The following is a 27,499-nucleotide window of genomic DNA, read 5'->3' on the forward strand; positions in this document are numbered from 1 at the left end:
GATGTTACTGGAACATGCACATTGGTGCAATCAGAGGACTGCTGAGGCAGACAGGATATCAACTGATCTCCAGTCATAAAGGTGAGCAAATATTCAGTTATGTGATGATATGTGTAACACCTGTATGCCTCTCTCAGAACTATGCTGTGTATCGCTGTCTCACGCGGGTCACTCCTGCTCTTGCTTTGCTGTTTTTGCCTGCTGTCCACTGATACTGCTTGGCAAACCATCATAATATTCATGTTCTGATGACATGTTATGATTCCTGAGGTACGAAGGAATCATTCTTATACAGGATAAGCTCTAGAGGGCACTTATACTGTCACAATGTTTTGCCCAAACCATAACAGTTTTTGACTACAATTTTTGTCTGCGTGACCTAGAGTTAGGACTGAATGACACAAGGGTTAGGGTTCATCTATAAATGTTCTCACAGCTACTTACTAACAACTACAGGCAGACATTCAAAAAAAGTTGTATTGAAAATCGACGTGACTTGTACAAATAGCTATCAACAGATGAGTGGCTGTGACACTTAGATTAGATATCAGACATTAGCTGTACTTCAATATACATTAAGACTAGCCTTAACACTGTGAGCACAACCACAGAGGTGCATTCATGTTGTTCACTATCTTTTTGCTCCCTTCTTAGGATTCTTCAATAACTGCCAGTTGCTCTCTTCTTCAACTTTCTCAAGTTTAAATGGCTTCTCCTGTGACCATTTGAGCTGAGAATGTATGCCTCTGGGTACATGGTCTGATCCTTTATAAAGGAGTATGTGAGTTGATTGCAAGTATTGCCTTCCACTTCACTAGCCAACTTCTTGTGATACCGCAACATGGTAATCTCATCCAATAATAACTCAAGCTCTCTGAATTCTTGCCTCAGATAACCAGTTAGACCACCTGTCATCTTTTTATCCCTGCACAATTATACACGAGATAGGCAAGTGTAAACAGACTGGTGAGAGCGGCAGTTCTGTAAGTCGCAGACATTGTCTGGATGAGTACGATGACCCTGAGATCCAAAGTCTGTCATTGCAAAGTTAGGGATCACAGGAACTTGATATTGCATAATGGTTAAGAGCTTATCACTTTGCATATTACACTTCACTTTGATACCCTGCTGACTGGTAGATACAACATTCTCAGGTGTTGGAGGTGCAGTGAGTTTGATAAACAGTGTCTCCAAGGCATATTTATTATTTTCAAGTGGCTTTGACTTCCAACCAACAACTATACCTTCTGCAATGTTAGTTACACAGCATTCTGTGGCCTCATTTGTTTTAATCATTACAGGTAGACCAAGACAAATGGTGAGTTTTCCTGGGTGATGATTTGTACTCGCATGAGGCAGTTCCCATAGTCTTGCTTGAATTCCTGGCTCAATCTTGTTAGACTTTCGTTGTGGATTGACCACCTTCTGTTTGCGGTTTGGCTTGTCATCTGGTGTATCTGACCATTTGTCTACAGAATAGAATGTCTTCAACTCCTGCTTAGTCTCTTGAGCAAATTGTGCACATCCAAGTTCATTGATTTTATCTCAGTGAGTATTCCATGCTGTGATCACAGACACATTTCTAAATCTTGGTTGGTTCAATTTGGGCTTGTCTGCTGCACGACCGGCAATTCTGGATTCAATATGGTTAATGTCTGCCATAGTGCAGGATTTAAAGTGAAGGTTCTTCAAGGCCTTACGCAGTTTGACATCATTTGGATTCTGCAAGCGCTGTCTCATGTTCTCACGCAAGATTACTACTGTAGTAACTTGATGCCAGAGTGCCTTGCCTAGTGTAGCTTCTTGGAGGTGGTATCCATTTGTTGTATGTACATTACTAAGATCAACATGTGTTCCAACCTTATGTGAATATAAAGAATAGGTAGATCCAGTCAGTGGAAGCTGTGCAAAATCACCAGCAAATATCATATTGATCCCTCCAAAGGGTATACCTTCATTCTTGAGAGCAGTGCTCATTTTTGCACATATATTATACATGCTGTTGCAATCTACCATAGACACCGTGCACGTACTTGCATCAAGGAAGTCTGAGAGTCACCAAACTTGCTGAAACCAAGCATAGAATGATAGGTGGAACCTGCAATGAGTGCAGCAGCAGAGCCTGTAGGTGCAACACATATAAACCGATGGCCTTCCTTTCGCTCACCAAAGAAATGAATCAGGGCCTTAATAACTTGAGATTTTCCTGTACCTGCCATTCTGCCCAAGTACATCTTCAGTTGCTCGCCACTGGGATCAGTTGCATGGTTTGCTTGGTCAGTATTGAGACTAAAGTTTTTGACAGTATCATCGATCAGAGTTTGATCTGCTTTGTTCTTTGCCTTAAAATCCAGATAAGACTGATCAATTACCTTCACTGTGTTCACATCCTTGCTTATATGTAGTCCCGTCTTGGGATCTACTTGATCTGAATGGTTATCTACTGCCTGCTCCTCTCGTGTACAAAGGATCTCCTGTCGCTTCTCAGCAAGTAAGTTTTTCCATTCCACTGCTGTTTTATCTTAACCTGTAATAGTCTCAGTAGGAAGATTCAAAATGCCCACACCTGTATCCATATTGTCCAGCCATCCAGATGTTTGCATAATTCTTTCAGCTTGCAGCATACTGCTTGCTGTGGCCTTCATGATATTCGATATCAAGTTCATTCATTGCATTGTCATCCAAAGGGCAATTTGTCCATGGAACTTGCCTGCCTTACGTGCAGCTGCAAAATCATCTCTAGCATCATTGCACTCATAGCGTATATGGAAGAATTTCATGAGCTCTAACTGTCTGGGTGTAAATTTATACTCGTCAAAGGTATTGTGCCAGGATGTATTTGCATTAAGCTTAGTTCGGCAAGGAGGACATGCTGTCTGGGTGTAAATTTATACTCGTCAAAGGTATTGTGCCAGGATGTATTTGCATTAAGCTTAGTTCGGCAAGGAGGACATGCTGGAGTAGTGTCTATCTGTCGACACATGTGTAAGCAGTCCAACTTGCCACACAGGCATCCCGCACCCACGGATCACTCGTCCTTCGCAGTTCATCTGGATGCTGCATAGTCCACATTGATTGACATCAGGAGAGTTATAGGAGTTGGTTCATACGCACCATATTATTCTGTATTGTGGATATCTCCAATATGGTTACATCTCCAGAAATCATCAAATACTGCTACACCTGCGAGCTGCTGCCACTATATTACATCACAACAAGGTTAGCATTCTGACCTTCATCCTGTACCTGTAGTCTGCTGAACTGCACAGAAGTATTCAAATGATATGATGTGAAGTAATGAATGTCAGAGGTGAATAGAAGTATTCAAATGATATGATGTGAAGTAATGAATGTCAGAGGTGAATGATCCTATTCATGAAAAGTGCACATGAGCAAATTCTTCATCTGTAACAAGCTTTGGTCAATGAATCCTCACCACAACTGCTTTTTCCATGTTGAAAACATCACAATATACTCTTCTTGTCCTAGCGAACACTGTTACTGAGTAAAATGAAACAAAGAACAGTAGTGAATAACAGTCACAAATGATCAAGGAGGCCTCCTCAGTGGTAATAATAGCCCATGCAATTGGTAACCGGACATGTGAAATCATACCCTGGTCTTTTGACTTGTTCTGAGCAGTTTCCGGCATGCGTCTTCTTCTTCTGTCTCATCCTCTTTTCTTCAAGATGAGATAAGGGCCGCAAAATGACCTTGGCCTGCAAGAGACAAACTCCAGTGGGTGAAGAATCATTGAAAACCTGCCTGGTGGATTCTGGCTCCATGTTCACAAGGCTATCAAAATGGAGAGTCCCTGCATCAACACTTCCAGCACAAAATCAGGAATCTGTCAGAGTATCATGACCTGCGACAGTGTTGTCCACCTGCAATCCAGACATTATGGACAGTGATCTCCACGCATACCAGAGGGTGGTATAGAACTGGAGTACAATACATCATCTCCGTAACTGCTCTGCAAGCACTGGTTAGGAAGTTCAGATCCTACTCACTGAGTTTGGTGCACATTGTTCACTGAGATGAGATTGCATGCAATCTTGATGGCATCTGTCAGAGAATATCACACCCAACTTATGGATGGTTAAACCTGGTGAGGGCAGCCTGCAGGTATGAAGATAGCTTCTTCGGGGTGTTGACATATTGTATAAGGTCTGATGCCATACTTCTAAGGATGCGAAGACATTGTACATTTTCAGGCCTGAACAGCAATTGAAATTAGTAGTTGTGACTAATGACTGAAGTAGTACCTAAGTTGGGAGCGAGCCCGTTCAGGGACAGTGAGGTTGAGGACACCATCTAAGCGTGCAAGATCAAGGGACACCATCTATAAAGGACTTGAATAACTTTGGAAATTTGACACTGAATGAATTTTGAGGTGGCCAGTCCTACAACAGTGAGATGTCACAACAATGGACGAAGTGCATACCTTAAGCTTCAATACAGAGGGCCTTGGACCAGAAGTCCTGAATTCTCTGAAGAAGGCTACTGTGGTGCTTCGTGTGACCTCTGTCTCGCAGTCCTGAATTACCACTGACCTGTTTCCATATTTGATAAAATAGGCTGGACCCCATTTGCCCTGAAAGAACGAATCAATGTATGTGACCATAACAGGGACACCATGATTCCACAGTTCCAGAAATGAGAGGCATTGCATGCTTGCCATAGGGAAAATGGGAAAGTCTTTGAATTGAGGATGAAGCTGGCAAAATGACACCCACACTTTAGGAGATCATCTCAAGATTGTCTCCATCTCCTCAATAGCATACTGAAACTCACTGTTCCAAATCGAGTTACAGAAAGTAGGCTCAAGTGCGAAGTTGACATAAGAGCCTGATGCTAGCATTTGCATGTTCCTGAGAAAGACTATATTGGACTGGTCAGTGAATACCTCATCAATGGTAAACACATACCTCATCAATATGCAGCTTACACAATTTACATAGCGCTCATCCATGCCTGAGCAGAGACCCCACACCAGAAAATAAACTGCTCTTGCACCTCCGCTGCTGAAGAGAAAAAGGGCTCCAATGATGGTGTCAACCACTGACCCACATCCCTGATGGTATTACTCGTGTCTCACAGTGAGGACTGCATCATTGGAGATGGCGAGTAACCCCCAAATTCTGGTGCAACCCTAACCTCAATGCATCAGGCTGCATGAGCCCACTATGTTCTCAAATTCACATTGCTGTGGCCTCTAGATTATGGCGATTAGCATTGGCCTGATTCACAGCGTGGTGATTTGCACATCTAGATTTCTGAAGATATCTCCCAGAGCTCAATTGCAGTTCCAACTCATCTTATTGCACGCACCTCAATAGTTTCTTTACTGCACTTCAAATGATCTCGATACTCCACATCATCGACCATGAATCCTTGACCATTAGTGAGAGGCACATCATTCTCAGGCCGACACATCTTCATATGCTCCAAGGTGAAGTTTCCATCTGCCGCTATTGTGTGACGATACACACCGCTTTATCTTGAATTTCAGTCCGAGCTCTGAAATCATTTATTATCACACTCACATTCCAGGATCTTCTTGCCAATTCTCAGATAAATTGAGACATGGTTGGGGGCAAGCTGGACAAAAATAAGCCAACTCCCCACGATGTGGGCTCTTAAGAAGGTTATGGCCGAAGCCAAACCATTTCTGAACTGTAATATCTTGCCACTGGTGGGAAACCCTCATGAGTTCCCTATAACGGTCCTAAAACAGGCAGATTACCTCCAAGATACTTATCACATAACTAAGATTACTCACAGGAACAGTTTGGGGTGCAGCATTATTGGTTAACCGTCGCATCTTGGTGTAGAACCTGGATGCCGAGGTGTTGCAAACTATGGCATCTATACTAAAATATTTGAGGACATCAAAGGTGAAAGCTGTTCTTGGGCGAAGCTGACTGGCAGGATAAAGGGCATCTGAATGTGGCGAGGAGCTGCATCAGGACATATACACCATTTCACCTTTTGCACATAGACTCCATTACATGAAGCAATAACCACCTCTCCCTCCTGTCGATCATTTACAACATCTTCACCCAAAAAATGTACCTCGCCTTCATCTTCCAGCTGTGGCCCGAGATCTCCCCCAAGATTAATGTCCTCCCATCCATCTTGGACACCAAATCCACATGGACATACATTTCCGCCATGCCCCAGGTGAAGGACAAACCCCATTGAAGCCAGAGAGATTTTGACAAACTGATTCTGAACCCAGCATTCGAGACATTGAAATGGTTGTTGGCGATGTGAATCAAGGCAGCATCGGAGACATTCAAAATGATCACCCCAGCAGTCTCGACAACGAAACTGGCCATCAGGTGCATTGCAATTAGTGCATCCACGATCCTCTGGAGGTGTCTCCATGCCCAATATCTCCGACAGATACTTAGCTTGATAGGGAAGCCATGAACGCATCAGGTCCTGTTGTGACTACAATGTGGAAAAAGTGAGCAAACATCATCTCCATCATTCTTCACTCACCTTGCCACTATGTGTCCTAGTTGACAGTAGTTCCGGAGCAAACAGATCCAGGTCATCATCACCAATAATGTGATTTCTGGAGGGCGCAGCTGAAGTCCGGCTTGGTCCTTCTACAGCTGTACCCTTCCTCCTTCCTGTCCCAGGACTGAACTTTGGTGTATCTTGCACGGCTCGCATCACCCACTTTCTGCTCGGACCTCTACAAGGTCAACATCCTCAATTGAACTGCGACGGTGCTTCAATTTCCTGGACTGCTTTTGACTTCTTGAAGACATTGTGATGCCGGTGAAAGTGGTGGAGATAAAGAAGAAAGTGGCAGGCAGGCCGCATGCTCCATGAAATACAAATTACGTGATGATGGAGTAATCATCTTGCCGGCTGCCTCGTGTTGGTGATATGATTTTCTACATTGTGCAAATCATAGAAAATGTGATTCTCATATTGCATAACATGACAAGGTTATAACAAAGCGCAAATTATATTATTATTATTATTATCCATCTGTGCCTCTGATGGTTGCTGAACTATATTTTCAAGGTCAAAAAATCTTGAAGCCTTGGAATTGGGCAGACATTATCTGTAAAACCTCCTCCTGCTCTGCCACATCATTTTCAGCAGGATCCGGATGCACAAATGTTGGCGGAGGCTAACATCATGCTTATACCAGTCATCATCAACCCTCACTGACCTGGGCCACGGAATAATATCATCCGGGTGATTGGTGATCATCGGATAGAGTTTCCTCCAATGTGCAATTGCTGCTGGAGCACCAGCAACTCCAGATGAACTCACTTGTCCCATCTGAGGAACATTGACAAGATTCTGTGGAGAAAATTGCCATCCCTCCTCATCATCATCGCTGCTGAAAATATTATCGAAGTCAAACTCCTGCTCAGAATGTGGGGGAACATGCTTCTTTCACAGCCTTTGCCCTTCGCATGACGATTGACTCTGATTATCATTGTCATCCTGTTCCCCTTCATCTGCTGAATTGCCAACATTCATATCAGTGACATCTTTTTGCTTTTTTCCTCTGGGCTTCATGGCATCACCTCCACCAGCTGCTACCAGAAATTGGAAAGCAACTGAGCCAATAGCCTGTTGATTCGCCCAGTGCTTGAGGAGCAAATCGATGTTGTCAACACCGATGTTCCAAGGTTCTGCAAAGACCATGCTGTCCGGCCAACATGCCTCATCAATGTACTTGTGGACATCTTTACTGATCTTCTTCCAAGGGCACTTGGCACGCTTGGAATCAATGCATGTATATCATCAGCATGGATACATATTCACTTTCGAGAATGAAGCTTACCATGCTGGTGAGTCACAATGGCCCGGACCAAACAATGCTTTTGAATCAGCTTCCACGTCTCCTCAAATGCAAGAATGATGGCATTGCCATTATCATTGATCTCGTGCTGCACATCGTTGAGTGTGATTTCATCCTGGCATCATTATCCTTAGTGCATATTGCTCTGTATTCCATGAGTATGACTTACTCATAACATTCATTGCTCACTTTCAGCGAGATCTCTGTAGTGCTCGAGTTGGAATACTTGTTTATCTAGAGTCGTTGCTGATGTTGATGCTCATGCTTCCTGTCTTGGATTGTCACCTTCGTAGATGTCAATTGCCTTCTTGATCTCAGTGGTGATGTGCCGTAGCTCCCTGGTTTCCTCTAGGGCCTTCAGGGTGTTCAGTAGAGGTAAAATAAATTATCTGCACTGAGGACTCACTTCACGTCTGGCCAATTGATGGCTCACTGATTTATTCATCGGCTTCAAATACCTGACAAATGATAATGCATTTACATGATCGTATTTACATTCACACCTTGTGCGTCCCTTTTTTGTGATTTTGATTATCCGTTGGGCCATGCCGTCCCCACTTCTTCCACAAATCTTTCTGCCAGTTATCGACACAGTCAGTGACCTTCAGAAAGCCACCAGTATCAGGTGACTGAAGCCTAGGATGGCGGTGAATAAAATAATGCAAATAATAATGGCCGGGACTTACTTGGTGCACCAAATCTGCATGGGCTTCTCTGTCGGCAAGGCCAGGAGGATGAGAACCTTTCCTCCCATTTTTGTCTCCACTGTTCCTCTGCATCAGGAGGCTCCTGGCCAACCCTTTCCAACAGCTCCTCTCGCCATGCCCAGTGTGCAGTCTTTCACAAAGACCACTTCTGTCCCATCATCTTCTTTTGCACATCAGCTGCATCTTCTGCCACTGAGAATGGCTCTACATCATTATCATCCACAGCAGCAGGATCAGCTTCACCTTCAGTCGGATCGGGATGATCGTCATCCTTGGCCGTATTTTCAGCATCTGTCAGAGAGAACTTGTGATCTGTCATGCCGGGAATGATTCCGAGATTCAATGCATAGCAAACCAGTTGCCGATTTGCTATGCAGGAAGTGAGAAGATGCAGACTGAAAAAAATTACCATGTCAACATACATACTTGAGTGTTAACCTTGGGCCTGTCCCATCCCTTTGCATTCGCCCTGGCTGTTGTTGTAGCAAGAGGTAACTTAAGTGCCTGTGCATCGCCCAGCGTACTGGTATGACTTTGCCTTATTCATGCTTCATGGTTACAAACTCAAGTGTTACAAATTTTTCTAACTACAAAGATTGAAAACACAAGAGGTGACTTGTGATGAGGGTGGGCCCTCCCTCATTCATGCAAAAATGCTCATCTTATGCGCTGCATTGCTCACACTGCAGTGACCATTGTCAACTTTGAGTACATGTGTAAGAGGCTGTGGAAACATTAAGAGGTCAGTATTCTTCAAAGTGCAAGGAAAAAAAACTCACTGGTTCTTTCAATCTACTAAGATTTGGCATGGTCTTCACCACTGCCATAAAACCTACTATATGCTGAAGAACAGTGGTCAGTATCTGTATGAAGTACTGTGGAGTGCTTACCACATCGTCCTTACACTTCCTGTACTCACACTATATCATGCAAAAAGAAACAAAGAAGTAAAAAACACTGACCTTGTGGAGGCCATGCACGACTCACACAGCACAAGGCTGATGGCCGGTGACAATGTAATGTGCAGAGCACATATGCACCTAGATGCAGGCATGCACCTGGATGCAGGCATGCACCTGGATGCAGGCATACTGAAGCATTGGCACCGAAGTGCAAAATCTCCCAATTCCCATATACCAGGTGAGAGGCGTGAGTGAGTCGCCTCCACAATGTGGAGCCCTCTGCAACTCGTTGTCGCATGCCTGGTGTGATCCCCCAAAACCCACATGTACCCCATGACTGGCCAAAGACCAGCCATGAGATAAAGTCAGTAAAGTGCGCGCCAGCACACATATGACATAATACTGTCTACAGGAGAAACACTTACCATACAAAGGCACTCACAAATAACTGAGCTTTGACACTCCATGTCCATGGCAACATGCAGCAACAAAGCTCAGCCACTTGAGGATTTGATATTTTGATAACAGACTCTTCCCTGCATTCGCCGATGCCTATGTCGCAATTGACTCCGAGTGTGGATGAGATGATGGACATGGATGATTAGAAGCAGTTCCAGTTGAGGGGAAGCAGAGATGACAGGGGGAGCCTTGTGCATAGAGGTTCATATGAAGATGCCGATGAAGAGGAGATTCTATATGACAACTCGGACAGAGGTGACACGTTTGTAGTAAATCATGATTATACTGGTAGCCTGCCTCTGTCCAATGATGAATCGAAGGAGACTGATGAATTGGACAATACCAATGAGAAACTGGAGGAGACAATCCACCAGCTGCAAAGCTATGCACCTGTGTCAGTTGTCGAGGTCGAGGATGACAATGAGGATGAGGATGAGGATGAGGGAAGTGTTCCTGTCATGTTTTTCAGAGCCGCCCATCTCGTGGAGTCATATGCAGGCTGAAAGGATGTGCATCTGCTGCTAAAATGGATGCCCCTTGATGCCGAAGCAGTTAACTCATACCTGATCCTGCTGCTGCTGCTGTGGGTGAACGTGACACGGCTCACTCACCTCCGATCCAACTATGCCTCCTCCTGCTTGCACACCCAAGCGTCAACATTACAAGATCTTCCAGATGGCACAGAAGTCTGTGGGGTTGCTGACAGGTGAACGTAGGTCACTCAACAATGGTGCATTGTTGAATTTTCGGCAGTGCATCTTTATTCTTATGACATTAACCCCTGGAATCTTACAAGCCTCTGGTGACCTGCATGTCTCTCAGCGGCCAAGCCCGGTGTCGGTTGTTTCCAATGTCATCTCCAATTCTGATGTGGTGTGTTTTCTCTCTTCAACATATGAGTCTTGCTGACTCAATGCACCTAGTATTGCTTTCTCTGCCAACAAGGCAGAGACTTGGTCGACTGTGACCGTCCTAACTGCGGCAGAGCTGTTTGCTTGCATTGCATTCCAGATCTCCGGCAGTGGAATATGACTGAGCAGATGCGGTTTGAATGTCCGGCCTGCGCTACAAAGCGTGGTGGTGGTGCGATGCAGGTATACCATGTAGGTTATATGCATTCTTTACTCCCACAGAAGCTGATGTCTGAGGGTTATCAGGGCCTGTATAGTGTCCATGTTCAATCTGCAGAAAAACCTTGGGTACCATTGATGAAAGGTCTTCGGATTCTCGGCAAGCCTGAGATATCACAGACTGCAAGGTTGGATACTTCATCTTTGGTTTTGGTTCATCTGCACCTGCGCTCACTGCCTGAGTATGGTACCATCACCAATCTTGTGGAGGAGTATCTTCGAGCCTATTACATTGACCACAGAGAGTTCCTAAACCGGCTGGATGTCGTCTTTGACTTGGAAGGCTCAGAGGCCACAGAAGGTCATCATCTTCATATGCTCGACATAGTGTCGAAAATTTGATCATATGTCATCTGCCTTTCACATTGACTCAGAGCTGATCCTGATCTTCTCCTGTGTCACTAGCTACATGCTAATTCTTATTTATACATACTCGCACGATGACACCGGTGACTTGTTTTACAGCAGCCACTGGGTAGGCACAATTGATACTGTAAGTCTCTCATGACCAATGGGAACTTGCATTCACTGATTCGTCACAGTTCTTCAAATTTGTTGTCTGTGAAGACCTGATGGTGCTCTCCCGAGAGGTGCCGACAACATTTGTGCTGCTGGCTTGTGATTCCATGGTGTCAAAGGCAGCTCCTGGGGAAGACTTGGTCACAGTTTGTACACGGTACGGTCTTCCCATTACCCTCCACTCGATATTAGCATTTAAATTTACACATGCACGATTTAGCTACAAGCTCCCCCGGGTTTTGGCATTCACAGCACCGGCGCTGTCTTCTATCAGTGCAGCCCCCTTCTTTTTTGGATTCGTGTGCCATGTGTTTATTGAAGGAGCCACTGTCGGTGACCTGCTGATGAGCGAACTTCTCGCCAGTTCAGGCCCATTGGGCAGGCACTCCAGGGTCATTCTCTTGGAAGGAACCACTCAGGATCGTGTCATCAGCGGTGGTGATGCGACGACTGGTGATTTGGATAAGGCCAGGCGTAAGCGAACACGGGCAGAGTCCTACAAGCTGACCATCTCAGAGTACATCTGGGATCATCCCAGGATCAGCCCCTATGACAATCAGGTTCCAATGCAGTGCGACACCTGTTTTCGCTTAGGCACTTTTATCTTCTTCGATCGTAGGGACACTTCTCCCCAGACTCATTGCTATCGCTGCAAGCATTGTCAAGCTGAGTGGAGCTTTCAGCCTCTGCAGAATGGCAGGCTTCTGAAGGAGTTCAACCAGGGCACCTGGGTGAAGGTTATTCAGCAGTAGTTTAGGACATATCATACCATGTCTTTGTTACCCACTCCTTGCCCTTTGTATGATATCAGTTGTTGTCATATGCTTTCTGTTTCTTGCCCATCACTTACCCTTTGTACAATATGTGTGGTCATTGTATGCTTTCTTTTTCTCCCTAAATATGTTGTCTTTGTACAGTATCAATTTTTGTGGTTTGCTTTTGATATGAATTTTGCGGTCTGCATTCAATATGTCTGTAGTGATGCGATATGAAAACTATGTGGATGAATCGGTCAATGTTTTCTCTAGTTTCAGTGGAGAGACTCTGACATAAAGGAACCTTGTGCTGCAGTTATGAGGTCATATGACTCTGGGAAAATCGTGATCATGTGACAACTTTGCATGATGTGCTGGCACTGTGCAATTTTTTATAATCCTATTTTCATTGTCTGATGGCTTTTCAAGGCGGAAGATTTTGACATAGTCTTCCTCAATCACATAAACGTCGTTGGCATGCTGCATACAGGAGCATAGATTGTCGGATGAAAAAGGTCATAAAACAGCTGAGATGATGAAGGGGTATTTTAGTCTGACAGGCTTACCTTCTTTTCTTTACTGATGTGAATGCAGTGCACTGACACTTGATGAATTTTTGTGGAAGAGGTTATTTTAGTTGCTGAGGGAGGCTACTTGTTTTTATAATACTCATAGGCACACTGCTCCAGTCCTGACATTGAATGAATAAGGTCAGTTTGATTCCATGATCTACATTTGTGTTGCTTATGATCATGCAGAACATGCCTCCAGCAGCAGGCATTAAAGGAAAAATCCCTTATGGCTTAACATGTGAATTTCACATCTGCACCCCATGCCGTGAAGCTGGACCATATTGTCACTGTTGTTGCCTGTGCACTTTGAATCCCAGTTTGTCATTTTTGCTTGTTTCAATTGGATGCATATTGATTTGCCGCATTACTAAGTCCATGTTGATTGTTATGTGACAGACAAGAGAGTGCTAAAGAAGAATGGTAAGCACGATGGCCAAGGACCAATGCTAGTCATCTTAGAGCCTGCAGTTATTCTGGACACAAACAATAAGATTCTTACATGGCACGTGATTGTATATGAATATCAGTATGAATATATGTATATTATTTCTTTTGTCTCAGGCAAGGGCCTTTATATACTAAAACTTGGGACAATAAGGTCCTAAGCATAATAGACAAGAACAATGAAAAAGAATAATAGGGGGATGAACAATTGTCTATATACAATAATAGGTTGTTCATAAAATATACTTAAAATGGTGTTCAATAGCCAGAAGGTTCAATAGAAACAATAATGAAAATAAACAATAGCTAAGTAAACCAATAAGAATAATAGCCACTTGAATCAATAGGAACAATAGTTCTTAGTGTTATGAATAGTAGACTATTGTTGTCTTGTAATAATAAATAAATGGAAACAATAGCTAGGCTATTTATTATTGTACTTATTTATACAGCAAATAACAAATAGAATCAACGAAACATTTCAACAAGTTACAAACATAACAAACAGTGTACTGAGCACTTGTAACTAAAAGTATGACCATAGTGAAAGGATATAAACATAATTCCCTAAGCTTCGATCGAACCCAGCATCTTCATCTCACATTCCTCTCCTTCATGATCTAACCCTCGACAAGCAAAGTCCATTGATCATCTGCTCAGCGGATGAATGACAATTGTTGAAATAGGGGGAAGGGGACCGAGCAGGATCTTATGCTGATGTGAACGAGGGGATTGCCTATGTCGAGCAACCGTAAAGGGAGGTGAAGGCAATGTATGTGCCGATGGATGAGATCGCAATGTCTCGTGTGATGTACTCATCCTCGAGGGCGGTTGACATGTAGGTGCAATATATCTTGAGGAAAAATTGGTGTTGTCCTTTCCCATTCGCTGCTCTTGCAAGTCAAGTATGGAGATCTTCCTGCGTAGGATAGAGTCTTTATGTGAGACACAAATCGTGTGTGTCAACCACCCCACACTTGAAATACAATGTCCTCGTTGTGGAGAGAAGACACGTACTTTTGCGTCCAAGGTAAAACAAGGTTTACAAGAAAAAAAGGTAGTCACAAAACCCATTTAACCAGTGTTGGAAGTGTGAGGTACTCTGGTGCCATGGAGACGATGATCAAAATTTTGTGCACAATCCATCATTCTTAGCAGGCGAATTCTCTGTAATCCATCCTGAGACAAGAAAATGACTGTCATGAGTCGTTCACAGAATATTGTTGAAAAACATCGCGCGTAATGTGACAGCATTGGCACACATTGCACTAAGCGGATACTGAACTGCTGATGTCGGAGTGTCAAAGTCATAGGTGATGTGCAGCGGGTTAAGGTATGAGAAAAGAAGTTGATGATCTGTGAGCGGACGTCGATCAGCACTTCAGAAATTTATTATCATGTCATAAAAGTGACACAGTCAGATTCAGCTCAAAAAATCGGTTAGAATGCCTACTTGGTTTATTAAAATCTGAGTAGAATTGAGTGAGCTACAAGTTATGCAAGTTGGACATCATGGGCTGAGTCCGAAATCTTCTCCAAATGCCTAGCTGACTTTCAACACATGGCTGAGTTTAGAGATCTTGTTGATGAAGCTCGCGCATCGACAAGATTTCTAAACTCACCGTGTGTTGAGACTCCGACAGTGGCTGTTGCCATTCCTTGCCGCACGGTGCCTATATTTGGCGTTGACCTCTGGGCTCCGAGTACAACTCTTGGTGCTTATCATCTTGGTGCTTATCATCTGCTAGTCTAAGGAGTCAATATACCACTTTATAGGCTACTGTAAGGCCCTTATCAACTGGTACTAGGTGATGTACTGGACTAGTGTAAGCATCTTATAAACTCGTAGACTACAATGTTTAGGAAAGATTACTAGACACTGTTGTGGGTTACTAGATATTCTTACAAAGTGATATCGGGTAACATATTCAGACTATTCTAAGCTCATTACAAACTGATACTAAAGAGTATATTAGGAGCCAGTATAACCGGCTATTGTTGACTTGCTGAATGCTACTAGACTATTAATATACTAAGAGTCAGTAGGCGACTTTGTAGACTGTTATCAATGTATGGTGGGACATTGTAGGACACTTACTACATATTATTAGATGGCATACTAGGAGTTAGTAGATAATATAATAACAATTTCTTGTATACATTTTGATGTATTGTTTATAGGCACATGTGTAACAGTTTCTAGTGTGATTTTTTGTAATGGTTCTCATAGGCACATTGGTAACATTTTTTGTAGTGATTCTTTTAGGCACATTAGTAACAGTTTCTAGTGTCATTTCTTGTAGTGGTTCTTATAGGCATATATGTAATAGTTTCTAGAGTCATTTTTTGTAGTGATTCTTATAAACACATTTGTAACAGTTTCTAGGGTCATTTTTTGTAGTGGCTCTTATAGGCACATTTGTAACAGTTTCTAGTGTCATTTTTGTAGTGGCTCTTATAGGCACATTTGTAACAGTTTCTCGCCTCATTTTTTGTAGTGGTTCTTATAGGTAATATTTTTTGTAGTGATTCTTGTAGGAACTTGTGGGGAGTGGGCCATTGCTTTGCATGACAGGAACGATTCCTGAGGTCCTGTGTTCCTGCCTTTCTCTCATCATCTAATTGTTTCCACATGCATTAATCATTTTATATTACTCCTTAGTAGTTGATTACTTGTGAAGAGTGGTCCATTGCATTGCATTGCATGTTGTATTTTTATTCAGTATCTATTTAAAGGTTTCACCATTTGCATTCACTTAAAACAGTTACTTTAGGCAAAAATCGACTAACATTTGATGCTATACTAATAAGTGTAAAGAACTTAAGTCTTTCTTCCAGTGTATAATCTTTTGAAGCTCTGAAACTCGGTTTTTGTTTCAACTACATTTATGTAAAAATTCATTTTATACAGATACTAAAAAGAAATAAAGTATTAAAATGACTTATAATATTATTTAGATACTCCAGGTATCATTAGCAACTGCATTACAATGTTTTAGTATGCTATTCATCTAATATTTCACTTAGAAATATTCAGTAACAGTTCTGCAATAGTCCAACATGTCATCTATTTGTCTATATAAAACATTTACCACAAAATGCTAGTTCTTTTTACATAAAAGCATTATAACAGTCTATAATGTTATTCAACAACTGGTATATTGCTTAATAATATATAGTAAGCTTCTGATAGTAATATACTCTTGACTCACTTATAAGATGCCATATGATTATAGTTTATAAAAATCTTATAATAGTATATAAGAGTGTGCAACACACTTTATAACAATAATATGGTATGTTATCACATGAGTCTTATATGTCTGCTATGTCGCCTACCAATCTTGTACCTACCATTTAATATTAGTTGATAATCTAGTACAATGTAGAGAATAATTTATTTGTTGCTGTCTAATAATAGTCTAACATCTTGCTAAGTATCTCAGAGTAGGATTATCTAAAATATGACTTTAAAATGATATCACTCTGTCCTTTTATCAAAATTATATAAGAATGTTACTAAGAATTATTAGTACACCTCTCATAAAAATCATCTTCAAAATTGCTTTAAAATGATACTACGATGTTGTTTTGCAAAAAGTATGCAAAAACATTACTTGAAAGTGACTAGTATGCATTCTAAAAGGCTAAGTTAAAAAATGGCTTCAAAATGATGCTACTATATCAATTTATAAAATCTATATAAAAACATTACTAAAAAGTTATGAGTATGCATTCTAAAAGACTGAGCTGAAAAATGGCTTCAAAATGATATTACTATGTCATTTTGCAAAAAGTATATAAAAACATAACTAAAAAGTGATTACTATGCATTTTAAAAGACTCGGCTTCAAAATGGCTTCAGAATGATATTACTATGTTGTTTTGCAAAAAAAATATAAAAACATTACTAAAAAGTAGCTAGGACTTCAAAATGATATTACTATGTCATTTTATAAAATCTATATAAAAACTTGACTAAAAAGTTATTAATATTCATTTTACAAGGATTAAAGAGCCTTACAGTGGTTTACAAATTCATCTACTGACTCTTAATACATAAGAATCACTACAAGAAATGACCCTAGAAACTGTTACAAATATGCCTATGAGAATCATTATAAAAAATGACACTAGAAACTGTTACAAATGTGTGTATAAGAATTACTACAAAAAATGATACTACAAACTGTTACAAATGTGTGTATAAGAATCACTATAAAAAATGACACTAGAAGCTATTCCAAATGTGCCTATAAGAACCACTACAAAAAATGACCTCAGAAAGTGTTACCAACGTGTTTATAAGAATGTCTACAAAAAATGACCCTAGAAACTGCTACAAATGTGCCTATAAGAACCACTACAAAAAATGATGCTAGAAACTGTTACAAACGTGTTTATGAGAATCACTACAAAAAATGACGCTAGAAACTGTTACAAACATGTTTATGAGAATCACTACAAAAAAAATGACACTAGAAAGTGTTACAAACGTGTTTATAAGAATCACTACAAAAAATGACCCTAGAAACTGTTACAAATGTGCCTATTAGAATCACTACAAAAAATGACACTAGAGGCTGTTACAAATGTGCCTATAAGAATCACTACAAAAAATGATGCTAGAAACTGTTACTAATGTGCCTACAAGAATCACTACAAAAAATGTATACAAGAGATTGTTATCAACAGCTACTAATGAAGCTAATAACCTGGAAGCCAAGCTTTATAGTGGTCCCGGGTATACCTGGTGAACAGCTCTTTAGTCCAGAAACAGAAGTGCTGACTTTGAACATTTTGCTGCATTTAGTAGTTCTTCAGCCACCAGAGCGCTGAGAACGAAAAAAGTGTCGTTGCGCTCGATTTTCTGGATCGCATCGACACTTTTTTCGTTGTCCGCTCAAACCTTAACCAATTTAGGCAAGTCTCTAGCAACTGGTTCCCACACTTCTAGCCAAACTTGCATGGTTTGTAGCTCACTCAATTCTACTCGGATTTTGATACACCCGGTAGGCATTCTGACCGGATTTTTATGCTGAATCTGATGGTGTCACTTTCAAAACATCAGCATTACTTCCTGCAGTGCTACAATCCATTTTCTCAGTTTTCTCTCACTTCTGCTTGTTTCTTCCAGGAAAAACAAATGTACACTGTATGTAATCAATAAGGCGCCCTATATAGCATGTTTATGTGCCTTATAGGGTGATTCTACAATTTAACTGGAATTTTTACGATTTTTCTCCACTTTAGGCTGAGCATTCTAATCCAAAACTGAGGTATCTCAGCCAGTTTTACTCAGACTTCCTTGGTTTAAGAGAGTATTCTGCACTATTTTATGCATAGATTTTAATAATACTCATTTCTACATCTTAGAATTACTATGTGCTTCCTTCACTTCCCTAACTATAATGCATCAGCCTCCTGTGGCTGCTGTACCACTTCTATTGAGCTTTATTTGTGTGAGTCGCATTGGTTTTTACTACAACCACTTTGAAACCCCCATTCTAGTCACGATGTAGTTCATTAACACCAGAGAGTACAAAATTTGTAGTCTGACTCTAGCTAGACCTAACTCAGAGTGCTGAATTCAAAAATTCTGCCCATTCTGCAGCCTCAGCTTCTTGCTACAAAACCACCATCGTTGACTCAACTCTGACCATTGCATTAAGCACACTCCAATATGTTGTCTCTTCTTTGGCTGATTGCCATTGCTGTCTACATATGTCCAGCTTGCTATCTACAGCATCCATGGATTGATACAGCAGGTAATGTAGTATTGTCTAATGACTCATCATCAGTGCTTACTTCTGCAGATGGTTTTATATTATCTCCTACCACCTCGGTACTAATGTCCACGATTGAAAGTGATGTGCTATGTAATGATACAGTACTGGCATCCACCATTGCAAAAAGAGATGTGCCACGTAGTGATAGGGTACTGGCGTCCACCCTCACGAAAAGAGACATGCCATGTAATGGCAGGGTACAAGCATCCACCCTCACAAAAAGAGATGTGCCATTTAACGGCAGGGTACTGGTGTCTACCCTCACGAAAAGAGACCTGCCATGTAATGGCAGGGTACTGGCGTCCACCCTCATGGAAAGAGACCTGCCATGTAATGGCAGGGTACTGGCGTCCACCCTCACGGAAAGAGACGGGCCATGTAATGGCAAGATATTAGCATCATCACTCACAGAAATCAGAGACAGATTGCATGTTATCACGAGCCCTCCTGAATTGCAATCACACTGACCGCTATAATACGGGTCCCCACAGGCAATACGCACATTTTCACATACCTGTGATCACAACTGCAACCAAGGGACACAACTCCAGGTGTGTGCCACGTGAAACATTTCCAACTGTATAGACATTGCACTCCAGATAGGTATCCGCACTGCAAGGACACCTTCTTTCACGTGCCTTTGTGATCATGCCCACAACTAACAGTCATGACCACAGGAATGTACCACATTTGACATACCCGCATCATGCTCGATATAAACATCTGTGTACCCTGTGGTTTTGCCTGCAGCTAACAGTCACGACCACAGGAGCATTCCACATTTGGCATACTCGCATCGCACTTAACATATACATCACGTGCCTCTGTGGTTACGCTGTATATTGAAGTACAGCTGATATCTGATATCTAATCTAAGTGCCACAGCCACCCATTTGTTGATAGTTATTTGTACAAGTCGTGTCGGTTTTCAATACAACTTTTTTTGAATGTCCGCTTGTAGTTACAGTCAGTAGCTGTTAGAACATTTGTAGATGAAGCCTGACCCTAACCCTTGTGGCATTCCTACAAACTCAGCCCTAACCCTAGGTCACACATACAAAAGTTGTAGTTAAAAGTCGTTCCCACGATTTGGGAAAAACGTCGTGACAGGATAAGCACCCTCTAGAGCTCATCCTGTATAAGAACGATTCCTTCGTACCTCAGGAATCGTAACAGGCATCTCCTGCGACGGTATCTCTCTCGCACACTCACACCTCCACAGTCACTGGTTGAGAACAGGGTCCAGTGGCATGCCAAAATTGCAGGCACTCTTCATATCAAGCAGGCCGACAAATGTACTCAAACTAAGCTCAAAGCTGCAGCAACACGCGAGAGAAACAAAGCTCTGAAATTGGCACAATTTGCTGCCATTGCTTCCATAAAAGAGGACCCCACAGAGGACAGTGAAGCGTCAGATCCTGACACAGCCACGCAAAGACCAAATAAGTGCCCAATAGGAATCACTACAAAAAATGACACTAGAAACTGTTACAAATGTGCCTATAACAATATATTTAAATGTATACAAGAAATTGTTATTGTATTCTCCACTAACTCCTAGTATGCCATTTAATACTATGTAGTAAGTGTCCTACAATGTTCCACTATATATTGGTAAGTTGTGTGGGTTGATAAGGGCCGTACTATTAAATAGTCTACACAGTCGCCTACTGACTCTTAGTATATTGTCTAGTAATCTTCAGCAAGTCAACAACACCCTACTATACTGGCTCCTAATAGATCCTATAATATCAGTTTGTAATGAGCTTACAATAGTCGAAAATGTTACCTGGCATTACTTTGTAACAATCATCAGTAACCTTCAATAGTCTCTATGAATCTCTTGTAAGTGTCCTAGTAAACATGTTTACAATGACCCTACAATAGTTAGATATGTCATCTAGTAAATGTCCTAGTATGCGAGTTTATAAGGGCCTTAGAATAGTTAGATATCTAGTATCAGTTTATAAGATGCTTACAATAGTCTAGTATACCACTTAGTATCCATTGGTAGGGGCCTTACAGTAGCCTACAAAGGGATATATTGGCTTCTAGCATATTGTATAGTAACCCTTAGTAAGCCTCCTACAATGCCTTATTATACTGTTTATTGAATTCTAGTACACCCTCTAGAATCAGTTTATAAGGGCCTCATAATATTCTGATATGTCATCTAGTTTGTGTTGTAAAGGCCTTATAGTTGTCATAACCTGTATTTATACCAAAACTCCGAGCCTATAGTGCTTAAAAGCTGCCTTACAACAGTTACTAATGAAGCTAATAACCTGGAAGCCAAGCTATAGTGGTCTCGGGTATACCTGGTAAATGGCTCTTTAGTCCAGAAACAGAAATGCTGACTTTGAACATTTTTCTGCATTTAGTAATTCTTCAGCCACCAGAGCGCTGAGAACGAAAAAAAGTGTCGATGCGCTTGATTTTTTAGATCACATCGACACTTTTTTCATTGTCCGCTCAAAACTTAATCAATTTAGACAAGTCTCTTGCAACTGGTTCTCACACTTTCAGCCAGACTTGCGAGGCCTGTAGCTCACTCAATTCTACTTGTGAGGAGTAGGCCACTGCTTTGCATGACAGGAACGATTCCTGAGGTCCTGTTTTTCTGCATTTTTCTCATCATCCAGTTCTCACATGTATTAATCATTTTGGATTATTCCTTAGTAGTTGATTACTTGGGAAGAGTGGTCCATTGCATTGCATAATATGTTATATTTTTATTTGGTATCTATTTAAAGGTTTCATCATTTGTATTCACTCAAAACAGTCACTGTTAATGAAAATTTACTAAATTTTTATGTGATACTAATAACTATAAAGAACTCAAGTCTTTCTTGTTAGTGTATAATTTTTTGTAGCTCTGAAACTCTGTTTTTATTTCAGCTAAATTTATATAAAAATTCATTTCATACAAATATCAAAAAGAAATAAAGTATTAGAATAACTTATATTACTATTTAGATACTCTAAGCATTAGTACTAACTGCATTACAATATTTTAGTATGCTATTCATCTGATATTTTACTCACAAATATTTGGTACTGCAATAGTTCAGCATGCCATCTATATGTCTATACAAAAATGTTAGAAGAAAATGCTAGTACTATAATGTTATTCAATAACTGGTATATTGCTTAGTAATATATAGTAAGCTTCTAAGAATATTATACTCTTGACTTACCTATAAGATATCATCTGATTATAGTTTATAAAAATCTTATAATAGTATATAAGAGTATGTGACACTTTATAATAATAATCTATCATGTCATCACATGAGTATTATATATCTGCTATCTCACCTACTAACTTTTTGCATACCATTTAATATTAGTTGACAATGTAGTATAATGTGAATAATAATTTATTTGTAGCTGCCTGATAATAGTCATATCACTAAGTATCTCAGAGTAGGATGATCTAAAACATGGCTTTAAAATGATATTACTCTGTCCTTTTATCAAAACTATATAAGAATGTTACTAAAAATTGTTAGTACACCTTTCTCAACCTTTAAAATTGCTTTCAAATGATACTACTATGTTGTTCTGCAAAATGGATACAAAAACATCACTAAAAAGTGACTAGTATGCATTCTAAAAGACTCAGTTGAAAAATGGCTTTAAAATGATGCTATTATGTCATTTTATAAAATCAGTATAAAAACATTATCAAAAAGTGATTAGTATGCATTTTGAAAGACTCAGCCGAAAAATGGCTTTGAAAGGATATCACTATGTCATTTTGCAAAATGTATATTAAAACATTACTAAAAAGTAACTAGTATGCATTCTAAAAGACTTGGCTGAAAAATGCCTTCAAAATGATATTACTATGTCATTTTATAAAATCTGTATAGAAACATGACTAAAAACTGATTAGTATACATTCTAAAAGACTCGGCTGAAAAATGACTTCAAAATGATATTACTATGTTGTTTCTCAAGAAGTATATAAAATTTTGTAAGTGCTTACAGTAGTCTGACATGCTACCTATTATTTTAATAGAAGTCTTACAATGCCCTATAACATGATCTAGTAATGTCTAGTAAGCTCCTACAATATCATACTATATAGTTTACTAACCTTTAGTAAGTTGCTTATAATGACCTTATAATAGTCTGATATGGCACCTAGTATTTATTTGTAAGGCCTTATAACAGTCTGAGAGGCCACCTAGTATCACTTTGTAGGAGTCTTACAACAATCTACAATATCATCTACTAAATCCTAATATACCACCTAGAAACTATGTCATCAGATTTCTAGTATGACACCTAATACCAGTTTGTAAGTGCCTTACAGCAGTCTGACACACTACCTATTATTTTTAATAGAAGTCTTACAATGCTTTATAACGTGATCTAGTAATGTCTAGTAAGCCTCCTACAATATCATACTATATAGTTTACTAACCTTTAGCAAGTTGCTTATAATGACCTTATAATAGCCTGATATGCCACCTAGTATTTATTTGTAACATCTTATAATAGTCTGAAAGGTCACTTAGTATCACTTTGTAGGAGTCTTATAACAATCTACAATGTCATCTACTGAATTCTAATATACCACCTAGAAACTATCAATAAGCCTCTTATAGTCTATTCTCTACTGACTTCTAGTATGCCATATAATAATGTCGAGTAAGCATCCTATAATATTCTAATATACTGAGTGGTATGAGTTTATAAGAGTCTTACAATAGTTTACAAAGTCAACAACACCCTATTATACTGGCTCCTGATATATCATCAGCTTGTAATGGGCTTACAATAGTCATACAGCAGGAAACATGACTTGGGTGGCAAGTGACACTATTGGCTTCAAGCACTTGTTACCACACTTGTAGTCAAACTTGCCAGGCTTGTAGAGCACTCAATTTTGTGTTGTTTTGAAAAAAGTATATAACAATATTACTAAAAAGTGACTAATATGAATTCTAAAAGACTCAGCTGAAAAATAGCTGCCAAATGATATTAATATGTCATTTTATGGAATCTGCATAGAAATGTTACTAAAAAGTGATTACTATGCAACTTCAAAATGATATTACTATGTCATTTTATAAAAGCTATATAAAAACATAACTAAAAAGTGATTACTATGCATTCTAAAAGACTCAGCCAAAAAATGGCTTCAAAATGATATTACTATGTTGTTTTTCAAAAAGTTTACAAAAACATTCGTAAAAGTGAGTAGTATGCATTTTAAAGGAACTCGGCTGAAAAATGGGTTCAAAATGATATTACTATGTCATTTTGCAAAAAGTGTGCAAAAACATTACCAAAAAGTGACTAGTATGCATTCTAAAGAACTCAGCTGAAAAATTACTTCAAAATGATATTACTATGTCATTTTATAAAATCTATATAAAAACATGACTAAAAAGTCATTAATATTCATTCTACAAGAATTATAATAGCCTGGTACGCCACCTAGTATTTATTTGTAAGGTCTTATAATAGTCTGAAAGGTCACCTAGTATCAGTTTCTAGAGGTCTTATAACAATCTACAATGTCATCTACTGCATTCTAATATACCACCTAGAAACCATTAACAAGCCTCTTATAGTCTATTAAATTTTCTACTGACTCCTAGTATGCCATATAATGTCTAGTAAGCATTCTACAATATTCTACTACACTGAGTAGTATGAGTTTATAGGAGTCTTACAGTAGTTTACAAGGTCATCTACCGACTCTTAATATGTTGTCTAGTAATATTCAGTAAGTCAACAACACCCTATTATACCCGCCCCTAATATATCCTACAGTATCAGTTTGCAATGAGCTTATAATAGTCTGAAATGTTACCTGGTATCACTTTGTAAGAATCTTCAGTAACCCACAATAGTGTCTAATAATCTCTAGTAAGGGTCCTGGTACACCATCTGGTACGAGTTTGTAAGGACCTTATAATAGTCAGACATGTCATCTAGTGTCACTTTGTGATATGCTTACAATAGTCTAGTATACCACTGACCATTGGTTGATAAAGGCCCTATAATAGCCTACAAAGTGTTATACTGACTTCTAGTATGTTGTCTAGTAGTGTTTGCTAAGCCTGCTTCAATGCCTTATTATACCATTTGTTGAATTCTATTACACCCTCTAGTGTTGGTTTGTAAGGCCTTACAATATTCTAATATGCCATCTAGTATGTATTTGTAAAGGGCTTACAGTAGTCTGAAATGCCACCTAGTATAGATTTGTAAGGACCTTACAATAGCTTGCAATACTGTCTAGTGAGTTCCACAAGTCCACTATCATCAAAGGGCCATGCCATAATTTTTCTGGTATTTGTGCGATTTTTTTGCATTTTATTCTGCATGTTTGTCTTCAGCCACATGTCTTCAGCCACATGTCACATGCCCTGCAGGTCACGTTTTGCGCCGTACGACTCGGGTGGCATGTGACACTTTTGGCTCAAAGCACTTCTAGCCAAACTTGCCAGGCTTGTAGTTCACTCAATTCTCCTCGGACTTGGATGAGCTGATAGGCATTCTGACCGGATTTTTAAGCTGAATCCGATGGTGCTACTCTTAGAACATCAGGATCATGTGCTGGAGTGCTACAATCCATTTTCTCAGTTTTATTTCACTTCTGCTTGTTTCTTCAATGTGCACCACTTGTAAAAAATAAGGCGCCCTATCTAACATGTTCATGTGCATTTTAGAGTCATTCTCAAATTTTCCTGGCATTTATACAATTTTTCTGCACTTTACACTGAGCATTCTAATCCAAAACTGAGATATCTCTGCCAGTTTTACTCAGATTTACTTGGTTTAAGAGAGCATCATGCTCTATTTCCTTCACAGATTTCAGTGGTACTGCTTTTTATCTGTTGAAATTAGTATTTGCTTCTATAATATCACTGACTATGATGCATTGATCCTCTGTGACTGCTGTGGCACTTTTATTGATCACTATTTGTGCAAGTCGTGTTGATTTTCACTACAATCACTTTGAAAGACCGACTGTACTCAAGTTGTAGGACAGTAACAACAGGCACTACAAAGTTTGTAGTTAAACCCTAGACCTAACCCAGGACTAGGTGCACATCATGCATGCAAATTTGTATTGAAAAGTTGTTCTCACACATAGAGTCCGTTTGATCTGTCTCTCAGAATTTGGCGGAAGCTCTATCCTATAAAGAATGATTCCTTCGTACCTCAGGAATTGTAACAGCGGAGGAGTAAGAAAGTGAAGATGAACTTTTGCTGACCACAAAGTCTGCAAAGAAGGTGGCAGCTCAAGAAGAGAAGGTGCATCTTGCCTTGAAATTGAAACCTGGTTACTTTACTGCAGAACATCCTCAGAAAGCAACTCATCAGGTACAACTGCTGGCTAAAGCAGACAGTCTGGTACTTGTGGGGAGTAGGCCATTGCTTTGCATGGCAGGAACAATTTCTGAGGTTCTGTGTTCCTGTCTTCCTCTTATTATCTAATTATTTCTACATGTTTTAATTATTCTATATTACTCTTTAGTAGTTAATTACTTGTGAAGAGTGATTCATTGTATTGCATTGCATAGCATCTTGTATTTTTATTTAATATCTATTTAAGGTTTCACTATTTGTATTCACTCAAAACAGTCACTTTAAATGAAAATCTACTAAAATTTCATGTGATACTAATAAGTATAAAAAACTCAAGTCTTTCTTGTCAGTGTATCATTTTTTGAAGCTTTGAAACTCTGTTTTTATTTCAACTAAATTTATGTATAAATTCATTTTATACAAATACTAAAAAGAAATAAAGTATTAGAATAACTTAAAATATTATTTGACTACTCTAAATATTATCAACAACTGCATTACAATATTTTAGTATGCTTTTCATTTAATATTTTACTTAAGAATATTTGGCAACAGTTCTGCGATAGTTCAGCATGTCATCTATATGTCTATACAAAAAGCTACAAGAAAATGCTAGTGCTTTTTAAATAAAAGCAGTATAATAGTCTACAATGTTATTTAATAACTGGTATATTGCTTAGTAATATATGGTAAGCTTCTAACAATATTATAGTCATGACTTACTTATAACATGTCACCTAATAGTTGTTTATAAAAGCCTTATAATAGTGTATTAGAGTATGCAAAACACTGTACAACACCAATATGTTATGTTATCACATAAGTCTTATATGTCTGCTATGTTGCCTATCAACCTTTTGCATACCATTTAATATCAGTTGATAATCTAGTATAGTGTAAACAATAATTGATTTGTAGCTACCTGATAATAGTCTAACATATTGCTAAGTATCTCTGACTAGAATTACCTAAAAGATAAAATGATATTACTGGGCCTTTTTATCAAAACTGTATAAGAATGTTACTAAAAAGTATATAAAAACATGACTA

General features: G+C 39.5%; 1 protein-coding gene across 1 annotated transcript; it reads right to left on the reverse strand.

Moving 5' to 3' along the window:
• Positions 1 to 8,677: 8,677 nt before the first annotated feature.
• SCP_0507990 (hypothetical protein) lies at positions 8,678 to 8,863 on the reverse strand (the record flags this gene model as incomplete). Its single annotated transcript, XM_027758855.1, has 1 exon — positions 8,678 to 8,863. The coding sequence occupies one exon, from the start codon at positions 8,861 to 8,863 to the stop codon at positions 8,678 to 8,680; it is 186 nt and encodes a 61-aa protein (XP_027614656.1).
• Between the last annotated feature and the right edge of the window lie 18,636 nt (positions 8,864 to 27,499).

Source organism: Sparassis crispa (assembly GCF_003851025.1).
Source record: "Sparassis crispa DNA, contig_000004F, whole genome shotgun sequence".
NCBI classification, from domain to species: Eukaryota; Fungi; Basidiomycota; class Agaricomycetes; order Polyporales; family Sparassidaceae; genus Sparassis; species Sparassis crispa.